At 37.8% G+C, this 26845-nt stretch overlaps 4 protein-coding genes across 13 annotated transcripts in view; 2 read left to right on the top strand and 2 right to left on the bottom strand.

The window, feature by feature from the left end:
- Positions 1-565: 565 nt before the first annotated feature.
- c1qtnf4 (C1q and TNF related 4) lies at positions 566-9800 on the top strand. Its single transcript, XM_057331648.1, has 2 exons — positions 566-762; positions 7319-9800. The coding sequence occupies exon 2, from the start codon at positions 7324-7326 to the stop codon at positions 8464-8466; it is 1143 nt and encodes a 380-aa protein (XP_057187631.1). The 5' UTR covers positions 566-762; positions 7319-7323; the 3' UTR covers positions 8467-9800.
- An 8297-nt stretch (positions 9801-18097) lies between these two features.
- ndufs3 (NADH:ubiquinone oxidoreductase core subunit S3) lies at positions 18098-21018 on the bottom strand. Its single transcript, XM_057334657.1, has 7 exons — positions 20889-21018; positions 20187-20243; positions 20002-20099; positions 19682-19831; positions 19378-19503; positions 19085-19204; positions 18098-18700 (listed from the first exon to the last, which is right to left on the bottom strand). The coding sequence occupies exons 1-7, from the start codon at positions 21010-21012 to the stop codon at positions 18539-18541; spliced, it is 837 nt and encodes a 278-aa protein (XP_057190640.1). The 5' UTR covers positions 21013-21018; the 3' UTR covers positions 18098-18538.
- A 1341-nt stretch (positions 21019-22359) lies between these two features.
- ptpmt1 (protein tyrosine phosphatase mitochondrial 1) lies at positions 22360-23772 on the bottom strand. Its single transcript, XM_057325569.1, has 4 exons — positions 23683-23772; positions 23505-23585; positions 23222-23413; positions 22360-22491 (listed from the first exon to the last, which is right to left on the bottom strand). The coding sequence occupies exons 1-4, from the start codon at positions 23770-23772 to the stop codon at positions 22360-22362; spliced, it is 495 nt and encodes a 164-aa protein (XP_057181552.1).
- Positions 23773-24720: 948 nt separating this feature from the next.
- celf1 (cugbp, Elav-like family member 1) overlaps positions 24721-26845 on the top strand; it is a 54734-nt gene continuing 52609 nt past the window's right edge. For all 10 annotated transcript variants that reach the window (XM_057344574.1, XM_057344558.1, XM_057344567.1 and 7 more), the window contains exon 1: positions 24721-24888. The gene's annotated coding sequence lies outside the window, so the exon portion shown is untranslated. The remainder of the gene's footprint in view (positions 24889-26845) is intronic.

Genomic DNA, 26845 nt, shown 5'->3' with positions numbered 1-26845 from the left:
TTGCCTGAAAATGGCTGACAGCATGTCTCTGGCGGAAGGTGGAACTACGCGCTCATAAGGCGGAATCTGTGAGCGATCATGGGTGGGCGTAAATCAATGTGACATCACATTGGTAGGGGATCGCCAACAGCCTGTTTTGTGTCACTGTTGTGGTTTAAAGGAGATTACAAAAAGAAGAATAGATGGATTTGTATAATTACAGGGTGTTTCTGCACACACACTGGCGACTCATTTTCTGGTAGAAAAACATTTAAAAGTGCATTTTCTGGGATAGTGGCCCTTTAAGTGCAAGTAAATATATGAACAACATAAAATGCATCAACATATCTAAGCTGGCTTACTGTTAACCAGATGTTCACACATAAATGCACAGACAACACCCCCAGGATTCTTCCTATTGATAGTCATTCCAGCAAGGCCGTTTGTTCGTCTGCTCCAGAGCCCCCCAATCAGCTTGCAGCACCCCGATTGCTCTTAAATCCTCCAATGAATGTATTGGAGAGAGAGAGCGAGGGAGAGTCTATGTGTATGTGTGTGTGTGTGTGTGTGTGTGTGTGTGTGTGTGTGTGTGTGTGTGTGTGTGTGTGTGTGCGGGCATGAATGTGTGGGTGTGTGCTGCACCAGATATCAGCAGCAGGTTGAGAGCTGACACACAGAGAAAGAGAGAGAGGGGAAAAGAATAATAGCAGTCATAGAAAAAGAGAAAAAACAGTCCTTCACTCAACCCTCTGTGAGAACTTCACAACAGCTTATTGCACACAGGTAAGGACAACAGCAGCAGGATATGATCTTTCTTTATCTCTCTATCACTGTCTCTGTCTTGTGATGCAGTGGTGATCGCATCAGCCCATTGCTTTGTATTCATCTTTTATCTGATCGGTGTAAACACTATTAGAGGTGTAAACTCTCACAATCAGTTTTGATCTTTTACATGCTGCAGTTATCATGGTGTATCATTGCAATTTTAAAGCTGTTTGAGATCAAAGGAATTTCATTTACTTGTGGTTTCTTTTCTCTTGTGCTCTCTGGTTCTCACTGATGCTGACGGTGCTGTTGTTGAATATAGCAGATAGCAGAGCTGCAAGAGAGGGAAACATTTAGCAGATCGCATTGAACACAGCACACGTGGGGTGGATGCTGACAAAGCCAGGGCATACAATCTCAAGAGAGAGAGAGATGGAGAGATAGAGAGAGTCTTTGTTGCTGATAGTGGTCTGATATGGATCTGCACTGCAAGATAGATTTCCCTAAAGACACCCATTCAGCTTGCATGTGTGTGTGTAGAATCTCTTGCAATAAGAGACTGCTGTTAAGTGAAAATGAATATTTAGATCACTGATAAACTGATAAAAATGTTATGGACTGGGCTACCCGATAAATTAATTATCTTATTTAGCTATTATAGGGTTAAAACAGGGAAATCTGTTGTATGTTCGCTCTTTCTCTGTCTGATCAAAACACTAACGTTTATTCACTTCTACTCACCCTTTCATTCAAAATTGGCTTATTATATAAAGATCACTATTTAAAAGGATCACACTTTAAAAACACATAAGCTTTGATTCACACTCTCTATTAAACCTCAGCATGTTTCATTGGATGGTCATGCAAAAAAATGCACCACCAAAATGCACACGGTCCACTGAAATGATAAACATCAGTGATATTTTAATTTTGTTGGCAAACTAAATATGGATATCGATGGAAACAGGATTTTTATTTACAGCACAATTATCATTAGAGTGCTGTAAAAATATTATAAAAATCAGAGTATTTCCCACATTGTTATTTTACTTATTTGTTTATTGTTGTTTCATTTATTATTTTAATGCAGTTTGTTCTATGTTACATTAACGAAATGTGTTTTCCTGCTTATAGATTTGAGATGGAGAGGTGATAGTATTAGAGAGATTTTTTTATTTTGTGTATTTAAACAATAGACTGTGCGTGACATCTTTGTCATAGATAAATTTGTTGTTTTTATTGGCAGCAGGTTGTCCGTACGCCGGCTCATTACGCATATCACAGCTGACAGATTACACAGAAACACACTGGGCGGCAGGTGGGCTGCACTCTTAACCCAACTTTATTTAATTTGACTGCTGCAAATTAAAAAGTAAAATACTAGAGCATGAAAAATATTTAAATTGATAGCGGTTCAATTTACAACCACGTATGAGTCCAATGGAATGCTGTAAATGAGGAGAATGACAGATCCTCTTACTACTGGGAGTTCAGTAGACGCCAGCTGTCGGGTTCAAGCCCTCATTACGCTCACAGAGTTGAGACTTCAGTCCCAATATTTCAATGATTCTACACATCTGTGTTTCATCCCCCTCACGTTCTGTTTCTGCTTTTGACTCGTAAAGCCACATCCTTCTCGTTCTTATCTGCAGCATGTATGTCCTTCCCTTCTGTAAAGGCTGCTGGATTTGGCATGTGTGCCGTCAGAATAGTGTGTGTGGCTCCGGCTGAATGGTTTGGTGAGAGTGGCGGTATCAAGGTACCAAGGGCTGTTAGGGAAAGAGAAAGAGAGAGGAGATAACAGGACCCTGGAGCTCACATTCTCAGGCTCTGAGCTCTTCAGCGTGTGCCGATACTTCACAGACCCTCATTAAACATCAGCCCTGTCACACACTGAACCCTTTGCAGTCTGAGTGGGGTTTCCCAGGCAAAAGGTCTATCCACTCACTTTACGTGCTGTTATGTTTGATCTGTTTAGTCCTGCTGTTTTCTCATGGATGTTAGTCAATTAAACAGCTAGCAATACAGATAAATAATTGATTTACAAATACGCAGTTTGAACAAATTAGCAAAAACTTTCATCTTTCAAAAATGGAAATTCATTCATGGGCAGTTGACAAATACTGTACATGTGTCATATAGTGTGGCATAGCAAAAAAAACTAACAATGAAGATAAATCTCACTTATTCTATTTTATAAATATAAAGATTAAAAATAATATACATGTATATATAATAAATTATTAACAGTTTGTTTTCTAAATTGTTTTTGTCACACCATTGGACACATTTATTTGTAAACTACCCACATACACAAACAGCAGCAAATCTTTGTTTTAACACACACTTTTCATCTCAAGTATTGCATAGACATTGACAAATACCAAGCTTAAAGGGTGTTCTAAATTTTAAATTTAGGCTCGTTAATGTACATCAAATAAAGAAAATTGCCATGATGCCATTTATTTTAATTCCATAAATTATGTTTTCAATATCTTTCATAAATACACCTTTCTCTGGTTGAACGCGCAGTTTCTGCCAATCTCATAGAGACACTAGAGTAGAGACACTATAGAGTAGTATTGGATACTTTGTATCTTCAAAGAGTATTTAGTTTGATCACATCATATAAAAGATATTACAAATTATATGCAAATTACATATTTAAATGACAATGCTTGATATGCTAGAATGCTAGATGTGCAGCTGAGATGAGGCATGAAATGTTTAAGAAAAACAAAACAGAACCACATGTGCACATTTACTCCAGCATTTCACATGAATACTCCTAAATAGTCCAAAACACACAGAAAAAGCGGTCACTCTATTTTTAGTAAGCTTAGCTCAGTGTTCCTACAGAAGTCCAACTTCTCTGTTGTCTCAGGAGATCTCATTAAGAGCAACAGCCTCTTTTATTATAATTTCATTTTTATTCATATTTCAATGGACTGGAGGTACAATGTGTCTCTATCCATATTTAAATCAAACGGAAGCTGTTGATTTCAGCGTTTTATCCATGAGGCACCATCAACATTATAATATGTTAGGGCTGCTCGATTATGACAAAAATCATGATCACGATTATGTTGGCCAATATTGAGATCCCGATTATTTAACACGATTACTCGTTAACTTTTAAAACAACATAGAAAAATGAAAACTTGGCTTTTAAACTGTGAATTCAACTGCAAAATAAATGTAAAGAAATAGCACAGCTGAAACACTGTAAAGGAAAAGGGTGCACTGTGGATTTATACCACAAGAAAAGAGAGGATCCTTGCTAAATCGAATGCAGCACAATCATCGTTTTACCTCGATTATTTTGTTTTTGTAATTGTTGAAGCCAAAATTGACGATTACGATTAATTTTCGATTAATTGCACAGCCCTATAATATGTACATTCTGACTCAATCCAACAAAACAGGGAGTGTCTGTTTTGCTTGGATATGAACCTTAAAGACGCTCTGTGCATACAAAGAGAGAAAAACCATATGATGGATAATTAGCAGTGTATAGACAATAGTCACCAGGTGTCCCTCATCACCGCCCGCTGTGAGATATTCCATATGCACAGCTTCCTCCCCAGGCACACGATTCTATATGTAGAGGACAGAGGGCTGAAACCGACAATATCTGCGTCACAATCTGATCATCTGAGGGGCTGAATGAAGCTCATTACCAGTCTATGAGCAAATAAATATGAAAAGGAATGAAAAATTACCTCTTCGTTATTAAATAAGGGCTACTTTGCAGCAGTTCTCCTGATCTAAATAACATTTATGAGAAATACATTTTGAAATGTTTTCTGTTGTAGCGTTTGCTACGATATTAGACATGCTATAAGTTATGGGCTTAAAATGTGCTATGGGCAAAGGGGATAATATTAAAAACAGAAAGCTATGCAGAAATGATCATCATTTTCAGTCTTCATGTTTTGTCACCTCCAGTCAAGGCCGGACTTACCATTGGCCTTGACTGGGCTCCAGCCCAGGGGCCCCGCCCTTCAGGGGGCCCGCCTGCTGTCGTTAATTTGATTTGTTTAGTTATATGCCAGTCATTTTATTTTTCATTTAAACTTTGTGCATTGGCCTACCAATGTTCAATAGCACTGCCTTATGTAAGGAACGATGTCGTTTAATTGGCTAATCGTTCCGTCAGTCATGTTGGCGTTTCCTGATTGGTCATATGTGGATTCTATCCGTTACGTTTACCGCAGTTGAAACCTGTCTGCTCATTAAGACGCTTGTTCTAATGGCTGACAAGCGCAATCGCAGTGCCGCGCTTAAAGAAAACCAAAAACTGAGAGACAAGAAAGCGAAAGAACAGCATTTTAGGAAATAATGATTCTTTACACCCATGGCACCACACCTTGATCTTTAGGCAGAGAATCCAGAGCATACCTGTCACCATCTCCCGCCAGGCCGCCACCCTCCGGTTTTATTTCAGTTATTTCTCCTTCGAAACTCGCGGACCGACGTGGCTGGCGCCCGCCTTTGGTAGGCGAAGTTGAACGGTAGCCGAAGTAGAGTAGAGAGGATTCACATCCCCGCGAAAAACGTTCTCTTATTACATCGCTATATGATTCCACTCCGCGTTTTCCATTTGACGCTCACGCCTCACAGTCTGTGTCCGCTCACTGAAGACGACAGATTGTTTCATCGACAGGTAGATGCAGTAGAGTCTACTAGCTGTTGTTGTTGTTACACTTTCTTTGCTTTTACAAAAAACGTGTTATGAAAAGTGTTGTGTTCTGCAGACATCTCTGAATAAAAACAGGTAATATAGAGTTTATTTCTAATATTTCCCGTTCTGTGGCCATAAGCGGTTCTTGTAAATAATACGCAAACACTGTTAAATCCATCCATGTAAATAAAAAATGAAAACATTATGCTAACTAATAAACAAAGTTAAAACAACCGAACTACGGGACGCGTGAAGGGACAAACTGCGTTTAGATAGTTATTTCATTCCTGACGTTGAGATCTCTGGCAAAATGTAAATGCTAAATTAAGATGATACCTTGCAGATATACCATTCATGGATTCATGGCCTGTGAGCTGCATTAAACTGTCTCTTAGATTTACATTTAAGAATTTGACATTAAAATGATGTTATGTTAGTCATAAAGTAATTAAAAGATTTAAAACGATTTATAACAGAGGGGTGCCCTATTTGCCCTGCACAACCTCAGTTAACTAGACTTTACAAAACTATGGACCCATCTCATTATTATGAAACTATTTAAGCCATAATAAGACGTTTCATCTCATTATATGAATACAATTTTAATGTGCATTTCAAACTCATAGATCTGTCATATGCTTTACTGATGGAATTGCAATAGAATACTAATATATTTTTAACACTTTACACCGTTGCATTTGTTAACATTAGTTAAGCATTAGATTACATGTCTGCATTTGTTAATCTTTATTTTCAGTATTTACTAATATTTTTAAAAACATGCACCTGAACTAACATGAACAATTGTATTTGGCATTAACTAACAATAAACAAGATTAATAAATGCTGACAACTGTATTGCTCATTGTTGGTTTCATGTTAATGCAGGTGTTCTCAAATTTTAGATCCAAGACGTATAATCTCTCAACATCCTCGAGAAATACAGGGAGAACACACACATTTGTTCCTTTTTAGTAGTTTTCTTATTATGGATCAATAAATTTAATTTTAAAATACATAATGGTAGGGCTGTATGATTATGTCAAAAACTATACAATATCAAGGGGACTAATAATGTTGATTATTAATGTTGATTGGATTTTACATTTAAGTATGTTTGAAACTTCCTACACGCTATAAACGCACCACTTGTGGCTCCCACTGTCAAAACAAGCATTATAAACGTGTAAACCAATGAACACGTGTTATTGTTAGTCATTGGAGAAAAAAAACATTTACTAATGCTAACAAACACATGGTTTTAAATAGTACGGGGGCCCCGAAAACAACTCAAGCCCAGGGGCTCCCACCCTCCTAAATCCGGCCCTGCCTCCAGTGCTCTTCTGTGATGTGCTGATCCAGTGTCCTATCTCAGGGGGAAAGACAAGGACTGATAATAACACTCTCATCCTCCTGTATCCATCAAAGGCAATGATCTTTTCTGTTTTGATCCCACCCTCTGCTGGTACTTGTATGCATAATAATCGTGCAGGGGATGAAAAAAGACGTGTTGTTTTTTCTAACGGATGTTTCGTTAACGAGTTCAATTCAATTCAATTCAATTTTATTTATATAGCGCTTTTCACAATGTGCATTGTTCCAAAGCAGCTTTACAGGAGCAAATAAGAAAACATAGAAAGGTAAAACACAGCACAGTGCATGGTGTTTATAGACCAAGCAAGATCATTATAATAAATAATATCTAATAAATAAATGAATAAATAAATAAATGCAGTCTCCCGGTGAGCAAGCCAACACTGCACTGCTCTGCTGTACCGGGTACCAGCTATCATTTACAGGCTTAATTGAAAGTGCTTCAGTGTTTACTAAACGTCTGTTCATGAAATGTATTTGTCTATGTGAACTGATCTCTTTTTACTTTCCCTGCAGTTACGATGCTGCATGGTACCAGGCCCCTGCTACTGTGCGTGCTGTGTCATGTGACCACCGTGTGGGCATTTTCCCGCATGTCTGACGCCGTAGAGCTGCGATCTGCGTTCTCTGTGGCACGTACCAGCAGCATGGAGGGAGGACCTAAAATGGTGGTGACCTTTGACAAGGTGTACGTCAACATCGGTGGCGATTTCGATCCAAAGGCCGGCTTATTCCGCTGCAGGATTCCGGGCGCATACTATTTCTCCTTCACCGTGGGGAAGTTTCCACGTCGAGACCTGTCGGTCATGCTGATGAAGAACCGTAATGAGGTTCAGGCAATCGTGTATGATGAGAACGCTGGAGAGGAACGGAAAGTGCAGAGCCAGAGTGCCATGCTGCAGCTGGATTTCGGAGACACCGTCTGGCTTCGTCTCCACGGAGACCCACGTTACGCCATCTATAGCAACACGGGTCATTACACCACCTTCAATGGTTACCTGATCTACCCTGACGTGTATGGCTACCAAGAGCACACTCACAAAGTGCATGACGGTGACAATCAGCCACCCAAAATCAACGATCACATACTGTCTGAGCATGACAACGCAGTTACAAAAGACACAAGTGTGAGTATGAAAGAGGAGAGAAGACTGGAAGAAATAAAAGAGGAGGAGAGAGATGTAGAGGAAGAAGATGACGACCAGAGGTCGGCGTTCTCTGTGGGCCGGAGTCAGAGCATTGTGGGAGTGGATCAAGGATACCCTGAGCACCAGCCCATCACCTTCGACTCAGAATTTGTAAACATCGGAAGCGACTTCAACATGAGCTCTGGTGTTTTCAAATGCAGAATGCCGGGAGCCTACTACTTCTCTTTTAATGCTGGCAAGTTGCCCCATAAGACTCTGTCAGTGAAGCTAATGAAGAACCACTTAGAGGTACAGACCATGATCTATGATGACAGCGACACTGAGAAGGCCTTGCAGAGTCAGAGTCTGATGCTGTCACTGCAGTATGGAGACACTATCTGGCTGTATAGCCACCAGAAGGATGGATTCGGTGCTTACAGTAATCATGCCAAGTATATCACTTTCACCGGCTTCTTGGTTTATCCTGAACTCCACCAAAGCCTCCCTCAGCAGCAAAAACAGGATAAGACACTGTAGACCAGTCTAGGAGACATTGTGGGTCTTTAGGGAGGGTTGGTTAAGTGTGTGCTCATCAGTGCTTGGATGGAAGGGGTGTATGTTCCTATACACTTCAGAGACATTCAAACTCATGGTTTGCTTCTTCTTCAGACTCCATAATAGCTCCTTGAATAGCTCTAACTGTTGTTTCCCTTTATAAGCATTTTAGGTGGAAATAACAAAACCAAGCAAAAAGTACCTTTAACAGTTCAGCAAAACATGGCCACTGATTGGCATTGTGAACCGATGTTCAAGGGTCAGTACAAGTTAAGATCAATACACAATTTGTCATTTGCAACATAAAATCAAGCAAGTTGATGTCAGAGGAATGTATCCATTGCCCTGCACAAGGAAACGTCTGTAGAGTATAAAGGCCAAAATGTAAAGATCATATTGAAATAAACCTAGTTAAATAAATGTATTGTTTAAGCAATGCTGTTGATTGAGTTTAACTTGTATTAAATGCAGAACCATTTATTAAAGTCTTGGATCCTGAGTTCCTAGAATGGTACTCTTGGCAAAAACATATTCATATTCAGGTCCTGTGGTTTCCCAAATCAATTAAACTGATTTAATGCATGTGTATTTCAAGTAAGATCATTTTTGTGTTGTCTTTATGGAGTTTGCACGAACGATTTGCACGAGAGACTTCTTCTGTTGCATTTATTATTTACATTGTAAGATCAGTATTCAATGAACACAAAAAACAGGCAAATTTGCACTCTACAAAAATAATGTAGATTGGTTTTGGAATAGCACTTCCTTTAAACTGAGGATTCCTTCTGTCAATTCACCACATAATGCTAAAAATGTGTGCAGAGGTGACATCTGAAGGAAAAAATGTTCCTATTCACTGCCAAATATAATTATTTACATCAACTGATGTTATTATTTTAAAAAGTTAAATTTAGGATATTTTGGAAAGAAAATCTATCAAAGAAATAGATCTGACCAAAGAAATTGGTCAGATTAGTTTATTCATCTGATTCTATGCCATTCTGTGTACATGGCCATGAAGATTTATTTAAGAATCAAGTGCACAGTTGTAAAATGTAAATAATTCCCTGTTTTTTATTCATTTCTAAAAGAGTTCGCATTTCTAATTCTGTGCCTGGTCTTAAGTACTTTTCTGTATGGGTTTAATCCAGTAAATAAGCTTTGTGAAAAGAATGCTGGATAAGCTTTTCAGTGTTTGTGCAGTACGAGTTATTTTGTTAAATACTGTAAAAGTGGATCAGTGTTTGCTGGATTCTTACTGTGAGAAAAAAACAGACATCACAAAGAAACCAAATAAAAACTCTGAATGTCAATCACTTCTTTTTTCTTTTCTTTTTCTCTAGTGACATCAAGTATTTATTGGTCTTTTACTCCTGTTTACCTACTGTATATCTAAACCTACAGTTCTCTTTCATCATCTCGTGTTCCACTCAATGTTTAGAGAACCGTGGTTACGAACAGTATCCTATTGATTTTTATGTAAATGAAATAAAGTATAGTGTTAGAATCAGTTTAAAACGGAAATATGTAATAAATATCTGACAGTTTTTTTATTGTTCCCTTATACTCAAAACACCAAATGTATTCGCTTTAGTTTTGATACTATATCCAAATTAAAAAGCGAACAACTAAAGAAGGCATTCAAAAGCTTTAGACCTTATGAACACTGTATAACTGCATCAGCATTGTATCCAGGCAAATAATCAATAGCTTCACAAATTTCTTCACAAAATACAAAATCAGCTTAATTTTATGTGTTTGGATCTGGGGTTGATTGGGTTCTGCATCCGAAAAACCTATTGGCGTCATAGGCAAAATAAATGGACTAAAATAGTGGCAAATCCTTAGGGACAATCTGTGTTAGTCAGCCACAGATTTCTATTCAAGGGCAAATACTAGTTTTCCAGCAGTATAACAACCTAAAGCGCTGACTATGAAAACTATGAAGGAATGGCTTAAAGAAAGAAGTTTAGTATTCTAGAATGAGCCAGCCAGGGATAAGACTTGAATGGAATTGAATATCTGTGCTATGACCTATAGTAAAAGCAGTACATCACTGAATGTCCCATAAATTTGGTGGAATCAGAACAAATTTGCACTGAAGAATGTGCAAATGAATAATTTTAATCTTGTAGATTTCATAGTTTCTAAAAAACATATGGAGAAGCAATGACTGCGTCAGAAAACCACTCACGAGAGGACATACTCGCAGCAGGCAGCTTATATTCAACACTCACCTCAATCAAGAGGTAATTTAGAAGCTCTTGCCGAGTAACTGACTTGCTACAAACCATAATGAGATTCGTAAATGGAAAAGAAACACTTAATTATGAAATAGAGAGTCTTTCACCTACAATTTTGCTGTGTGCTACGACATTCCCAAATGCCAATTAAATATCATTTTGTGATAAAAATCTTTTTGGAAATAACATGTAAAAACGACAACAACAGGAGATATTTAAACTTGTTGTATAAACTGTTAAAGGACTCATTAAATGAGCACTTTCAACAAGTAGAAATTACTTATTAGGGTCTTCATGAAATGTCTGGAACATATTTTGTTTAAAAACACTCAATGGCTGTGTAAACAAAACCATTTTTGCCTCGTTAAAAACAGCTACGCTCACAGCAACCCGTTTTGGTGCATGTCTCTTTAAATGATAATGAGTTACAGCGCAGCGCACCCCACCCCCCTTCCATCTGGCGTGTCAACACAACACACGTGTAGTACTGCCATGGCAATGGTTTACCTAAACTATTTTTCCTGAACTCCTCTGCGGTTAGTTTCGTTTTAACACTAGAACTCCCGGAAATCTATCACTACGAGAATGGCCGTAGAGGTCATTTTGACCGCTAGACTGTACTGAATGTCATTTTTGCCATGCAATATTTACATTCAAAGCTTCTATTGAGATTATAGAACGAATCTTTGAATGTCTGTTGTCATATGTTATCACACTTAAAACTTCAAAATCCTCAACCACATCCCCAAGTGCCAAGCGAACTCAGATGGGCATAAAGTACATAATACGATTGATTAAAATAAAACAAATAATTGATATGTTTCATTTTTGTATATAATTTTGCCAAAGCCAAGAGGCCGCACACGAAGGTGTGTGCCTCGCTTTGTGTCCAGTGTTCTGTTTTAGGACACCGACAAGCAGAAGAGCAAAGTTTTTTCACCGCAGTGAAAATTTTATTTTTGAAAGTCTAAACAGCAACAAATATGGATTGATGCAGAATATTTCGTTAGATAAAAACATGTTGTGAATTTTAGAAATTATAATATCTAACCTTTTTTTCTCTATATTTGGATCACACAAATCGCACCCACCACTGGAATCAAAATGTATGAATAAATTGATGTGTTTTGTTAGGATAGGTAATAATAAACATCAGGACTGAAATTGAAATTCTTACGAATGTAAAAATGTATTATGTCATCTTCAATCACAGAACTTATTGGGTAGCCTGCTAATAACAGATATTCGAAGTAGATCAAATGATGTAAAATAAAAACAAATTTTAGAATATAATAAGTAATAAAATATTACAATATGCATTTCATTGCATTGTAAATACCTTCATAGACATGTATGGACATATGACAAAATTAGCAAGATCAAAAACAGTTATAAAGAATATTCTCTAACTTATTTAGAAAGCTGTATTTCATTTTTGCTGACATTTTGAAGGTAAGCTACGTTTTAGCTTAGCAATAACATAAAAAAAATCGCCAGATAATTTTGTTGCTAGGCAACAGTGGCCAATCTTCAATGGCGGGAAAGAGCGCTGAAATTATACAATGTCTGTAATGCATACAGTCAATTTGACCGCCATGGCAGTTCGAGGTAGAAAAACTCTTTTGTGTTCAGTAATTTTAATAAAGCAACAATGTAAGAACAAAATATACATATATTTAAGAAAAGTCAGGCTATGGTAGTTATATGGGTTTTAGTTCAACAAAGTTGTTACATTGCACATTTTAAAAACGGTCAAAATGACTGCCCTGGTAGTTCTAGTGTTAAACGTCTCAAATCATTCGTCCGGAGACCAGAGGCGGATACAGAAAGTAGATGATAACGTGGGCCTGTAAAATTGTGGGTGGCCCGGAATAATTCGCATCTCCCTTTCAACCGGAGTAATTTTTAAGAAAAATTAATGGGCTGGTGTACTGTCCCATTGTGGCATCAAATGCAATTCACTAAACTTCGCTCTGCAAATGAAACGGTATCACCGTGCAGTTGATTTAACAAGGTCCCACGGCTTTGCGGTGCATGGCTTTCCCTGTATGCGTCAAAAGTCAGCGGAACTGCGTGTGGTTTACTAGACTCATGTTTGTTACAGGCCTGTCGGAGGAGTTTCCATTTTTTATAACCATCTCTTGTGAAAGTAAACTCGGTGTGTACCTCAGGAAAATGTCTGTATGCTTTACAAAATATGGCACCTTTTGTATTGCTATATTCAATCCATTTAAACTGTTCATACCAATAAGAACTGAAGGAGCGTGGCTTTCCATCAATTACGGTAATCAGATATTTTCTGTTCTTCTATCGCGGACTGATCTGGAGGTGGACAAATTTGATTTACTAATTCGGAAACCGGCTGAGTGAGAATATCAGTGAAGGCTGAAGCACAAATGCTGCCAATAGGGCTGGGCGATGTGTTAATTTTTTTTAATCGATAATCGACTTTAAAATCATCGCGATATCTGATAATATCGGGTGTGTTTGACTTCATGCAACGCAGACGATCAATCTGCGGATACGGACCGGGAGGGAATTCGTTCCGGACCCGCCAAGTGCCAAACAAACACGCTCGCGTGCACACATACACACACACAGGCGCGCCACACGCACAAACCAGTGTTGCAGTGACTTCTTTCATCAGGTAAAGCGCGTAGATAAACCATAGATTTTATGCAGTAGAAAAATGTTGCAGATCTCCTGAAATTTCATCCTACCCGTCAGAATATCCTACCAGGCATGCGCACATGAATGTTACGTCATTTTTTTGCGCTATAAAATCATCCTACCTGTTTATTTTATACTGTTACGGGAATATAGTGTATTTTCGTTGTCATTCTACATATTAATTAATGCCTATAGTACAATTTGATTGGGTGTTGCGCTGTAAATTAATTCTACGTGTTTATTTTAAGATGGTAGGACTATCTGACAGGGTATTTTGCATTGTAAAATCATTCTACCTGACCACTAGTGTTATGCCATGAATCATAACTGTATTTGCCATTTGTCCGGTTGAAGTCATACAAAGCTGTGATGGTTGAACTTGATGCATATATCTTACATGTTGTTAATTATCTAAACAATGTTTCAATAAATGAGATATATTTTCCTAAAGGTTCTGGTTGACTTTGTGCCCGTCGTCCTCCTTAAGTGTATTCTCTTTAAACGTATCCTCGGAGTAAGAGCTTGCTACAATATGATTTGTGACTTTTGACTGTTGCTGATTTTTCACGTTATAAAGCTTGATGAAACGCTTTATAATTTGTTTCCACAAACTTGATTTTGATTTGTGTCCAGTTATGCGCACAGACTCACATTTAAGCATAGCACGACGCTTTCATTTAAAGCAAGTCTTAACAGTCGTTTAGAGAAATAAAAGCTTGAAGAGGGACAGACAAATTATAGGAGAGTTTTTAATAAGAATTTGAAAATTTAATGTGATCGGATTGAAGGTGAAGAATGAACGGGAAATATTGCGTGCCCTTTTGTGAGAGAACCAGTAGGTGTCGCTCATGCTCTGATTAACGCAGTGTTTTGGATCGGATGTAAACGTGTACAATCAGAGAGAGTGGAGGTATGACTTTTACCTGATTGGTTTTTAAATGTTATTCGTTGCTTTACGCCAATCACAAAGACAATTTAACCGATTTGAGTCAATGACAACATTAAAAATTACGGAGTCGACGAGAGTCGATTCCTGTCTTGGAGTCGATTCCGACTTTAGGGACATTAAGAGTCGAGGAATCGACTCTTTTGGAGTCGACTCCCCATCCCTAGCTGTGTGTATTTCACCTTCATTTCCAGGTGCCTCAAGCGTGTGTTTCTTCAGTTTCTTTATCTAGACGTGTTTTTTTTTTAATTGCCACATGGATAGTTGTTTGTTTAGCCATGTTTACATGATCATTGAAAGAGAATCTACAGGCAGCGATATTGGCGCGCCGTAACGTAACTGACGACATCACGTGAGCACATTCATAATAATATTTGGATATTATTATTAATAAACAAACAATTCAAATGTTTTCATTTAATTTATACAATTCAAATTTTGAATTAAGATTAAAAAATAATATTAAAAATAATTTTCTTGGCTCTGACTGGGTGGGCCACCTCTCAATCTGTCAAACCCGTAGCTCCGCCCCTATGGGATTACTCTTGTGTCAATAAAAATGAACGCAAACTTTAAAAAAAAACAGTTTGATAATGAAAACAATAAACTCAATTGCAAGAATGTGACATGATTTTCAAATAAACTGCTATTTTTCTTAACAATTTTCTAAGTTTCGTTTTTGCAAATAATAGTTTTGAAGTCGCTGCTAGATTTTTCATTTGCGCTTTCCGAGTTTTCGTTTACGCTTCTCAATTTTTCGTTCGCCTTTCTGGCACAAATCTCACGTGTAGGCGGGATTTATGGCCGCTTTACGCTGATTGGCTAGTGAGTTTTTGATCGATAGCTCCCTGACAAGGAAGTTGATACTGAAGACAGTACAGCGGATTAGAGAGTTTTATGTATTGTATTGTTTTAGTGTTTGTACTTTTAGTGGCTAAAATCCACGGAATTCGCACCTGCAGATCTTAAGGTGGTTTTTCTATCATAGTATTGAGTTTCTTATATGAAATAATACATTTATGTTAGTTATAAATTTCACACACATCCCTGATACAGCAAAGACGGGCCTCATGGGTCAAATGTTATAAACCCAGGATGAGCACCAAGTGGCACCATTAGACATCTGTTTAACATTACAAACACACAGACACCTTGAAGAGACATACAGCAAAAACACTTTGCAGATATTTTTCTTCAAGCATAGTTCAAGTAAATGCTTTACGACACAAAAGTAGACAGTAGTCTGTGCATTAGCCTACTATATTTTCTTTTGCACAAAGTCACAATGCAGTCACCTTTTGGGTCACATAGTATATTTTTCTTTTAAGAACTTCCTGCATGGAAGGGTTTAGAAAATGACAATAATGATATACGTTTGTCTGCTATTATAATTTTCTTTTAAGAATTTCTTGTCTGCTAGTATATTTTTCTTTTAAGAACTTCCTAAAAGGTCATGCCACGGTTAAATCTTAGCATAAGTAAACCGGTAAACCTGACATGTAACTGTAGCAGGTCACGACCTGAGTAAGATATAAGGGCAGCAACTCATAAGGGGGATAAGGTAGTAAAAAATGTGATTGTAACAAAGTTCAATGTAGGGAAGGAAGGAGGCGGGAACCGGCGAACATTTAAACAATAAACTTTAATCAAAAATAAACAAACAATAACACGGAAGTAAAAGGCCGGCAGCCACCTCACGGTCGACTGCCGGCCACACAAACATAAATAAAACTTCACATTTCCGGGCCCGGTCCTCTCTCCTCGGCAGTCCCGTCGCTCGTCCTCTTATGCTCCCTAGCTCCCCGTGAGGCATGCGGGACCGGTGCGCGTACAGCTGATACTCATTATCACTCATGCCACCGGCCCCGCCTTCCTGCCCCACGGCTCTCGTCCCGCCTTCCTCGCTACAGTGATATCATGTGAAACCTGATTGGTAGAAGGTATGCCAGGCGAAGCATGATTGGTTAACACTGTGAAAAACAACCTGAAGTTACTGTATAAAAGATGGAGTCAGATGTGTATTCATTAGACATCTTCAGATGAACTCTGTATGTCTCACTTTGTTTGCTCGAGCAAATAGTTTAAACTCTTGGCATCTGGAACCCTTGTCTCTGAGATTTCTTTCTGCGATGGAAGGCTGATTCGCCACAACAATCTCAGCGGAATTACGTGGATTTTAGCGCTTGTCGTTGACAAGTTATAACGTTACAGACAAAAGCATAAAATGAGAGCATAACTAGTATGCTGTGACAGATTTTTCAGCCTAAAGACGAATGATTTGAGACGTTTAAAACGAAATTAACCGCATTGTTCGCCCCTGTTCATTAGCAAAACAAACAGCTTGCCGCAGCTGAACATATTAACGCACAATGTATTAACATACATACATTTAAACTCCATTTGCCAAATAACATATATAGAGTAAGTTTAACACTGGCTTTGAATGTTCTATTTGTGCCGTGACTGACTTAGCTCCCTTCGCTATCATATGCTAACGTTATCCTCCGATATACGGTACATGTACGTCAATTCAGACTGTTGATAAACATTACTTACATCGGCAGTTTTGTCTCGTTCAGTTGGTCTCGATCCCTCTTGAGGAACAACTTTGAAGCTAATCCTGCTTGTACTGTCCCAGGTTGATAAAGCACTCCGGCTTGAAGTGATTCGCGCAAACAAGCAGGTTTTTACTTATGGTTTCTGAGGGATTTCCACTAAAAATAAAATAAATCCACTCCTGTCTACTCTCTTCCGAGGTTAGGACTCTGTGCAGCGACTACATTGCATGTTGTCCACGAACTTGGCGTCACGTATACTTGGAGCCATGGCGTCACGTATACCGCTGTCGCTTGTGAAAACAACAATGGCGGCAGCGCCATGGGTGGAACTGTGTAGATTAAGGGGCGGTAATATTATAATAAGATCCTGCGTCTACGTCACATCAGGAGCGAAAACTGAACAGCTCGATTTCTCACATGCTTGCAGAGAAAGGCTTACCAAAACAAAGTTACTGGGATCTTGTTTTTCACGTTTTCTGGATTGCTAGATGACTTCCAATGGGTCCTTTAATTTAGAAAAATAATGACTGTAATTTGAATACAGGTGTATTCATCATAAATAAATGATGTTTTCTCTATATTCAGGTAACAATCTGCATACACACAGATTCATTTAGGAAACGTGGGTCAGCACAGATTCGATCTTAGAGTGTGCTTTCACAAAAATCCATGGCGATGTTCTTATTTACAAAAAACAGTCTTTGACGTGGAAAAGTGCTCAGTGCCATGTCAGACTATACTTTTAATTGTCCGAGTGCTGTATGTTTTAGGAAATATAAGCCACCCCTGCCGCTTGTAAAGGATTTGATTTTTTGTCACTGACATTGGACATCGTTTACAAGGAAACTGTTCAGCTGAGATTTTTACGTGCTTCGAGAAATTATCGTAAAATCAAATTTAGGTCAGTATCTATGCAGCATTTTAGAAATTAGGCCCAGTGATAGTTAATTTTACAATATTACTATACTACACTATATAAAACATATTGTGCGGCACAGTGGTACAATCAAATTTACTTTACAAGTCATTTCAACTTATTTAAAAATTTGTCAAATGGTTGTCAACTTATTTTGATGAGTTTAAGTGATATAAAACATTTAGAAGTTTAAAACAGTAAGTTTAACTGACAAGCAGTCAATTTGAATGTACTTAAAAATTAACGACAGCAATACAGTGCATTTATTTACCATATATTAATTTATTTCATCGTTTCGACCTTCCTACGGCACAAACCACTGTAGTAAACCATCCTTAAAGCATATTGCAAGAATGGATTATTATCAAGTAACTGTATAACAACAATGTCCTTTGCAGAACCACAACAGAAATAAATCCAAGTTTAACTTAGCAGTAGCACATTTTATTGTTTAAAGCTTCACAGAATGCCAAAATTGTTTTGTTTTTTCTATTACAGAACAAGCAAAATGTTTGACCATCATGTTCGCATAATAATGATACAGAATAATAATAATTCTGTATAAATGAAAAACAATTTAAATAAATAAGATGAAGGCAGGAGTTTTTTTATATTTTTTATTTGGATCTAGTACATGTTCTTTTTATTTACATAAATATGTTAGGTGGATTCATCTGAGGGTGTGATTAGAGCTTTACCAGCTCACAATGTTGATGTGAGGTTACTTGGCTGGTTCGTCTCCAGACTCCAGCTTGGGTGATTCTTTGGGCTCCCGGTATGCAGGGAACGCTTCCCATGGACTGTTCAAGTCAAACTTACGGAACTCTTGTGCAAGCTCAACAGGTTCAGCCACAACACGCTTCACTTCATCATCATAACGTACCTGTGACAAAACATTAACTCCACATCACTTGCTTTTACGTGCACATCACAGGATTGTTTATATTAAATTAGCCTTTTCTTAATAACCACTCTGTACAAAGTCTGAGATTCTCAAGGGGAAGAGATGTCAATCACTAGAATTAACCTGAGAGGAAAATTAAACATTACCCAAAACACTGAAAAACAACTGACAGATTTACAATCCTTAATTTAATTTCAACCTTGTATCACTTTCCTTATTTTGTGTAACCAAAAAAAAGAGGTTAGGCAAAATGATGAAGACTGACAGCCTCAGTCCTCAATTTCTTGTATTGTATGAATAAATGGAACCACATGAGCAAATGACAACAAAATAAACCGACCCATAAATATTTGTCATATTTACCTCCACGTATCCAGACAATGGAAAGTCTTTTCTGAATGGATGACCCTCAAATCCATAATCCGTTAAAATGCGTCTCAAGTCTGGATGGTTTGAGAAGAAGACTCCAAACATGTCCCAAACCTGTATTAAAACATTTCAGAATGACTGCTTTATTTAATATCTTACAGCTGTTTTAACTACATCTCACCACCTCATCACTCCTTCAGTCTGTAAAGATGCTATGCTCCAACAAACACCTGAGCACAAGCAAACAAATGTTTTTTTAACTATAATCAACACTTAATTTCACGTACCTCCCTCTCATACCAGTTAGCTGCCTGGTGCACAGGGACAGATGAATCTACAGGGGTCAGTTCATCAGTGTAGGTCTTCACACGGATACGAGAGTTATAGCGCAGAGAAAGCAGATTATACACGATCTGAAAAGTTAAAAAACATCTAGGTTTATAATCAACATTGGCACTTCATTATAAAAAATCCTAAAAGCTTCAATCGTAACAGAGAAATACTGACATTTATTTTCATATATTTATACTATTACCAAGGGCCGATAAAAATGTTCTTGGACTTTTTCTGGTTAATACTGAGAATGCTCACCTCGAAGCGGCACTGTCTTGTAGGCACATCCACAGCTGTAAGATCAATCATGTTACGGAACTGAGCATTTGTATGATCCCTCATGAAAGTAAGAACAGGGATAACTCCTTCTGGGTGGATCATTATCTCCAGCTCATTATAAAAGGTCACCTATTAAAATTAAACGCAACTTTAACTGAGAAAACCATTTTTGTCTTTTGAAGAGTTAAAGATTTCTTTAATTAGTGATGAAAATTTTACTGTGGTATGCCATATACAACACAACGATATCTACATTAAACCATATGGTTCTAAAAAGCAAAACAGGACTGTGACTGTACCTGGACTTGCTGGACGTATTTGGGAAGTATCTCTGCAATATATTCCCCAAACTGTGAAAGCTGAGTGTGGGTGACCAGATCCTTGGGCCTTACAGTAGCTGATGCACAATAATTTTTTTTTAAATATACAATCATACGAAACACATCCCACTACCAGAATAACAAAATTCCCCAAGTCAACTCACGTCTAGTCTCAGTTGTTGTGGTTCTTGTCTGGCCAAGAGCCGCACTCTGTCTAGCAACTGTGAAAGAGATATACAGAAACCAAAAACTGTCAGTTCAGTAGCTTCCCTGCTGAAAATAAAACTAATTCTAATGGTTTCTATCACAAATGCCACTGTGTGAACTGTCAGCTGTTTACCATTAAAACCACCACAAATTTCCTTTAAATAGTGTGTTATAGGCATTTTCCAGTAGAGCTGACTATTATTTCCCATCTGCCAGACAACACCCCACCAAATTACCAGTAGAGACCCATTAAATATAGTAGAGAATCATTAAATCCACCACAGCGTCTGTAACAATTTCTATTTGGCTGACTATATTCAATTTAGATAATTCCATTTCTGAAAAACCGTAAAAGAATTCGTAATTGAAACAAATAAAATTGTTTTAATTTCACAAATACTTAAAATCTATACCACCAGTAAGCCTAATGAAGTTTAGGCTACATCAGTTTATGTTGGTATAAGCTAAACACTGTAGCCTACTACGTGTATCTGTGGTCTCTTCTCATCTAACGTTAGCGAACTTGAGGAAAGGTCAACGTCAACCAGCAAAAGACTATAGACAGATTCGCTTTACGGTCCCAGCATATTATAAAAAGTGACTCATAGAGTAAACCATCCATCTCGAGCAAGTCAATACTGCACTTGTACATTTCTTACCGTTTAGACTTCTGGCCAAACCGCTGCGGACAAATCTAACCAAGGAGGCCGCCATCTTTACTCCCTCACTCCTTCCTCGCGAGACTACGAACACCAACTGTATTGTACAGTACACTCCTGCCATCTTCTGCCGGAACTCATCCAGCCCTGTTTATCGTGTCTGACAAATTGGACCACCGCGTGTCGTTGGTTTTCATGTTTATTTAAACAGTTTAATAAGTCAGTACGTCAAGAGATGTGTCTCAGTTTTAATAAAGTGCAAAACGATTACCTAAAGTGGTACAATATACAGAGGTCATTCTACCAAACAAAGACCCAGGCTGTGTCCCAATTCGGGGGCTGCGTTCTTTGAAGGCTGCATTTTAAGACCGATTGCGTCACAGCAGCGCGACTGAAGGCTGGTAAGGCTGTCCCGATTCAAAAGTTGCTTCAAATGCAGCCCCAACATGCGACCTTATTTCCGTGGGTTTTTAAGGATAGAACGAATGTATACTTCACAGCCTCGGCTATCCCGAGATTCATTGCGCGCCTGTAACGGCTTGGATTTTTTAAATAATCATTCAAAACTTTAGTTAAATAAAGTATGTAATTCACAAAAACGGTCCATTTCAGTGTTTTAATATTTAATATGATGTTGTTCATTAACATTATTGGTGCATTATTGTGTTTTAAATTTGTAAGATTTTTAAATTGAATATACTGTTGGGCTGTTTTGATCTACATAAACGTGTCATATCCCTCAAAATATCATTTTTCTGGCTCCGTATTTGTATAAAAAGGTCAGAAACGTCTCTGCTGTGTCCTGCGGCTGTCGCCACGCAACATGAGCAGCAGGTGGCGCAATTAGGAAATCCTCTGCGACGCTAGAGCTTCTCATTTCAGTTCGGTTCTTGGACTTTTAAGACTGCATGCTTTGAAAAACAAGTCCTCGTTTTTAAGTCCGCGACCTAAGAAGGTTGTAGTCCCCGAATTGAGACACAGCTCCAGATCACTGATTGTTGTAGATCTGGCATTAAAATAAACCCCTCCTTCCAACCTGTGTATTGCTTAAATAAAAAAATATATAAAAAGATAAAGATTGTTGTACACAGACGCTAATACTAATACACTCCATATAAAACAGATGTGGTCATATTAAAATCAGTAAAAAATAATATGAATGTAATGCCTAAAAAGCCAAAATATAAAGAGGATAGAACAATCTTGTTTTATTCACAACACGGCTGTTGATCGATAGACATAATCACAGTTTAAAGTAAACATGATGCCAAATGTTTACTTAAAATACAATGTGCCTGCATTTATGTACAGCACACAAATTTCACTATAGTTAAGTCTATATCGAGAAAACAATCCAACATGAAAAAAAAACATCCTATTAAAGATCTACAGGAGACAAGTTTTAGAAAAATTACAATGTTTCACACAGATCACTATGCCTTGAGCATATATTCCAGCATTTATGTGTCTTCTATCTGGCCTCGGAGCAAAACACTTCCTTATGGTACTTCTGTAGCATCTCCATCTGTCCTGAGTGGATCAGCACATGAGGCCGGATTGAGGCCAACATCTTATATGCCTCCTCTGGTGTGCAGCCGTGTAGCTATAAAAGAAAAAATCCCAAAGACTGTCTAAAACATTGGCCACATTTTTGAAGAGTTTCCTAACATGTTTAGATGGCTAATAGTGACATGACAACGACAAAAGGCATTTATATTATTTATATAGCACTTTTCATACACAAAGATACTTAGACATTTTTATAGAAATAAAACTTGCAGATATAGTCAAATTCATAGATCAACTAAGGTAGTGAGCAAAAAAATCACAATAAATGCTAAAGATTAAAAATAAAAACATAAATATGTTTATAAAAGAATAAGAGATTAAAGACTACTGGTGGTGAGACTGTATTTTGTTGTTGCTTGGAAAAAATATTTTGCATATATATTAAATAGTTGATACAAGTTCTGTAAACACCCAAATCTCATAAAAATATAATCACGTGGGAATTATATTTGGTTTACTCTCAAAAAGGAGAAGTGATGCTTGGGTGTAAAAATGCCTTTGTATCCTGTAGATGTGGGTGTCATGTTCAGCATCACTTAAATGAAGCTTCCTTGTTCAATCTTCCACTCCAACATTTTCCACCATCAATACACAAAATAATATCTGTCCATTAAAAAAGTGTCACAGAGATGTGCTGGATATTTTTCAAGAAGGCAACTACATAAAGAAACACAATGTACTGTGATGGCGACCTGTGACATACAGCAAACAACTGTATATGTTGGTTGTGTTATTGTTTGAGATGTTTGGCAAGTCATACCCACCCTGATGAGGTATGCAGCTGCAATAGTTGCACTGCGTGAGCGGCCGGCCTTGCAGTGAATATAGACACTGGTACCTTCCTCTCTGTGTTTTAAGGCGAATTCCACACCCCTGTGGATGTACTCTAGACTGGGAACACCTACCAGGTCCACTGTACTGAGTCTGATTTGCTCCACTCCTACAGTCTGCCACTCCTATTACATAACATAAAGAAAACATTAGATGTACACTTATTGTGAGTATATTTGTTGGGAATGTGTACATTTTATGGCAGAGATAACCAACCTCAGCTGAATTGCAGAAATATTTAGTTTCATATTCTTCATTCATGGTAATGACACCTCTTACTTTCTCTTTTTGGACCAACTAAACAAAGACAGACAAAACACATGGTTTAGAGAATTAAATGCCGTTCCCGATATAAGTTATACACTAAAACATATATAATGTAGTAACAGGTTACCTCCTCTGTCATTGACTTGAACGGAAGGGCACCTAGTATGACAGTCTGATCTACACGATTAAACCATTGTCTCGAGCTGATCTTTTCCATGACAACATTGTAAGCGAGTGTTGGATAAAATAAAATCCGTGCTGGAACACCCGACATATTTTCTCAAATAACAAACGACACATATAACGTTACACCTGTCATATGAGTTTCTTCTCGTTTATGGTAAATCACGTCATACGAGTTTCAATTTCACTACTCCAACATACATAACTACTAAATGCTAAGTTTTTTTCTTTTCTTCTACGCCTTACACTCTCGAACAGCTCGGTATTGCCCCCTCTGTTTCGGAAGTGATAGTATGCGGAGTGAACTCAGAAGATGAATATTGCCTATTTATCGAACGAGATAAATTAAGATAACATTAACCATATTATATTGCACATACTCTTAATATGGATCGTTACATTGGACAAAGCTCATAAACAGTGATAATCTGTATTTTGCTCACTATTGCTTGGTATTTTATTACGTTTGATTCTATAGTCAGACACACATCCTTATCATTTTGTTCTTGTTTTTCTGTTTACAAGAATATTTAACACATAAAATAGAAATCTAAATTAAAATAATATTCAGGGATATCAAAGAAAAATAAATGTAATAGAACTGGTAAATTATATAAACAAAGGAGCAATTTAACTGTTTTCTTGTCAACAATCATATAACCACAGAAGCCTAATATCATAAACTATACACAGAAGGGTTCAATTTTACATTATGCACACTTGCCATGATACCACGGCCTTCTTGGGACCACGTGAGGGAAACGCCTATGGGTCTCTTACAGAAGGGGGAACTTTTAATTATCAATTGGCTTTCACATACTGTAATACGTCTTTATATACAGATTTTAACAAAAAAGACGAACATATATACATACTGTATTTTATTTTTTTCTAAGCTTTAGCACAAAAACTCCCTATTTGCTTAGAAAATTCTCCAGAGGCTCCACCCCACTCCCCTTTTAATAAATTAGGTGGTGCGTGCAGGAAAGACAGCCATTTTGCACCGTCCCTCTTCCACCCAGAAAGTAGGTTGTCGTGGGAAGACGTAATCAGAGAAAACGAACAACTCATAAATCCCACTAAACCATTCCCTTTCGTCAGCATACCATACCTACTTAATTCCCACCGTTTGACAAAGGGTGCATCGAGGGTAAGTGTTGATCGATCGTGGCTATGCCTGCGCGAGCTAACTGGTGGTTGTTTACGGTTGTTAGCAAGCGCTAACATGCGTCATTATGTAAGAACAGATCGACCACCGCGCGCATACAGGGTACTGGTTTAACGATAATTTCGATTATATACTGTCGGATCCGTGATGCATGCACATTGGCTTCAGGAGTTATCCTGACTTGTCTAACTTCGCCGTGCTAACGAGATGTTCCGTTAAGTTTGGCATCTTTGGGGCTGAGGGGAGTAAAATGATGCAAAGCACGTATGTGCAGGTGATGAGTAGCACCTGGACAGATCGCTGCCCGGTGTTGCACGTGTGGTCGTTAACATGCGTGAATGGTGTATAAACAACAACTTGTAAAACGCATGTTCACTCCCATGCTTATTTCACATGAACAGCAAATGTGTAAATATACAATTCAGCTGCAAGTTAGTAACGTTAGTAGTGTGAAGTTTCTAAAGCAAACGGCCCTGTCATTTGCCACAAGCGTCTCATTCTTTAAAGGCTCCGTATGCATGTAACAAACACAGCTGTGTGGCTTAATCGCATTTTGACTGAAAGGAGGTATCGATTTCCCTGCTAAAGTTAGTGTAGCAAGAAGCGACTTGCCAAGTATATTCTGCGAGTGGAAATGTCCCATCGTGTTCAATTTTTACTTGTTTTTAAAACCTAATGCGAATTAGAAACACAGCACATGAAACTACCTCAAGGATCGTCATATTAAATGTCTTTGGGACGAATTCATTTTTAAAAATTGGTCGTATAGTTGCTGTTTTCTACGAAATCTCTCCAGTTCTGCGTTTTACTGTAGCGAACACATAGGCCTGTTAAATACAAGGCTGCTGCTCTTCAGTACTGTCACGTGAGTCTCTCTCGTTTGATAAGAGCCTCTTACTCACTGAGTAGCTCAAAATGGATGATTGGGTTGATACTTACAATTCATACTTTTACTTTGTTTTCCAAGAGGCTAATGCCTGTATATGGGAGTATCCATCAATGATAGAAGAAACAGACAATGTCTGGATTGTGTGATTATAGTGGTAAATTAACCTTTTGTCGTTAGACTTTTGAAGTAGTTTGTAATAGAAAAGAGATTGTGACTGTGATGAGAGGCATATGTAAAATCTTTTCAGGGCAAATGCTGATAATATGCATTTGAATAAAACTGAAAATGCATCTTGCTAGATGTGATTATTTGTAGTGAGATGGGTGTTTGACATTTATTTGTGTGGGTTTGTTGTATAACCTTTATTGAAGTGAACTTGGTAATAAACATGGCTAACTTCATGTAGAGTTAACATGTTTTATGATAGATTATATGTTGATATCCTAATTCACCTAATTCTGTGATCGATGTGATTGTATATGTAATATTCTGAAAAAAATATACAGTGCATTGAATCCTCTATTCCATAAAGGTAACCAGTAGGGCTGTGCAAAAATATCGATACATGTAACTATCGCAATATTTTCTTTTTTCAATAGTGTATCGATAGTGATACCTCTACTATCGATAATTTTTTTAAATCATGTCATATACATATGGCCAAAAGTAAGTGGAAGCGAGCATGGCGAAAAATATAAGAACGCTTGGAGCTCTCAGAGCTGATGTGTGGGTGTGCTTTGTTTTTCAAAATAATTAATGGAGTAATGAGTTATATAAAATAATGCTGTTTGTAGGCTTCGTAAGTCATGCCACAAGTCACTTGGCTACTGCAGTGCATTAGACAAAAAGTTTATTAAGAAAAGTAAGAATGACATTTATTGTGCTTTCACGGATGTGACACCAGTGCATTTACAGCATGGATGAACCAGGGGTTTAAACTGCCCATGTTCATTGTTTTAACTGTAATGCACCACAACAGCCAAGTGACTTGTGTGACCCACCTTATTCCCCTGTGCTACCCACTTGAGGGGCGCAATCCACAGTTTGAGC

The sequence above is a fragment of the Triplophysa rosa genome, linkage group LG1 (assembly GCF_024868665.1).
Source record: "Triplophysa rosa linkage group LG1, Trosa_1v2, whole genome shotgun sequence".
NCBI lineage: Eukaryota > Metazoa > Chordata > Actinopteri > Cypriniformes > Nemacheilidae > Triplophysa > Triplophysa rosa.
The sequence above is the reverse complement of the archived record's forward strand: the minus strand, read 5'-3'. Positions and strand labels throughout refer to the sequence as shown.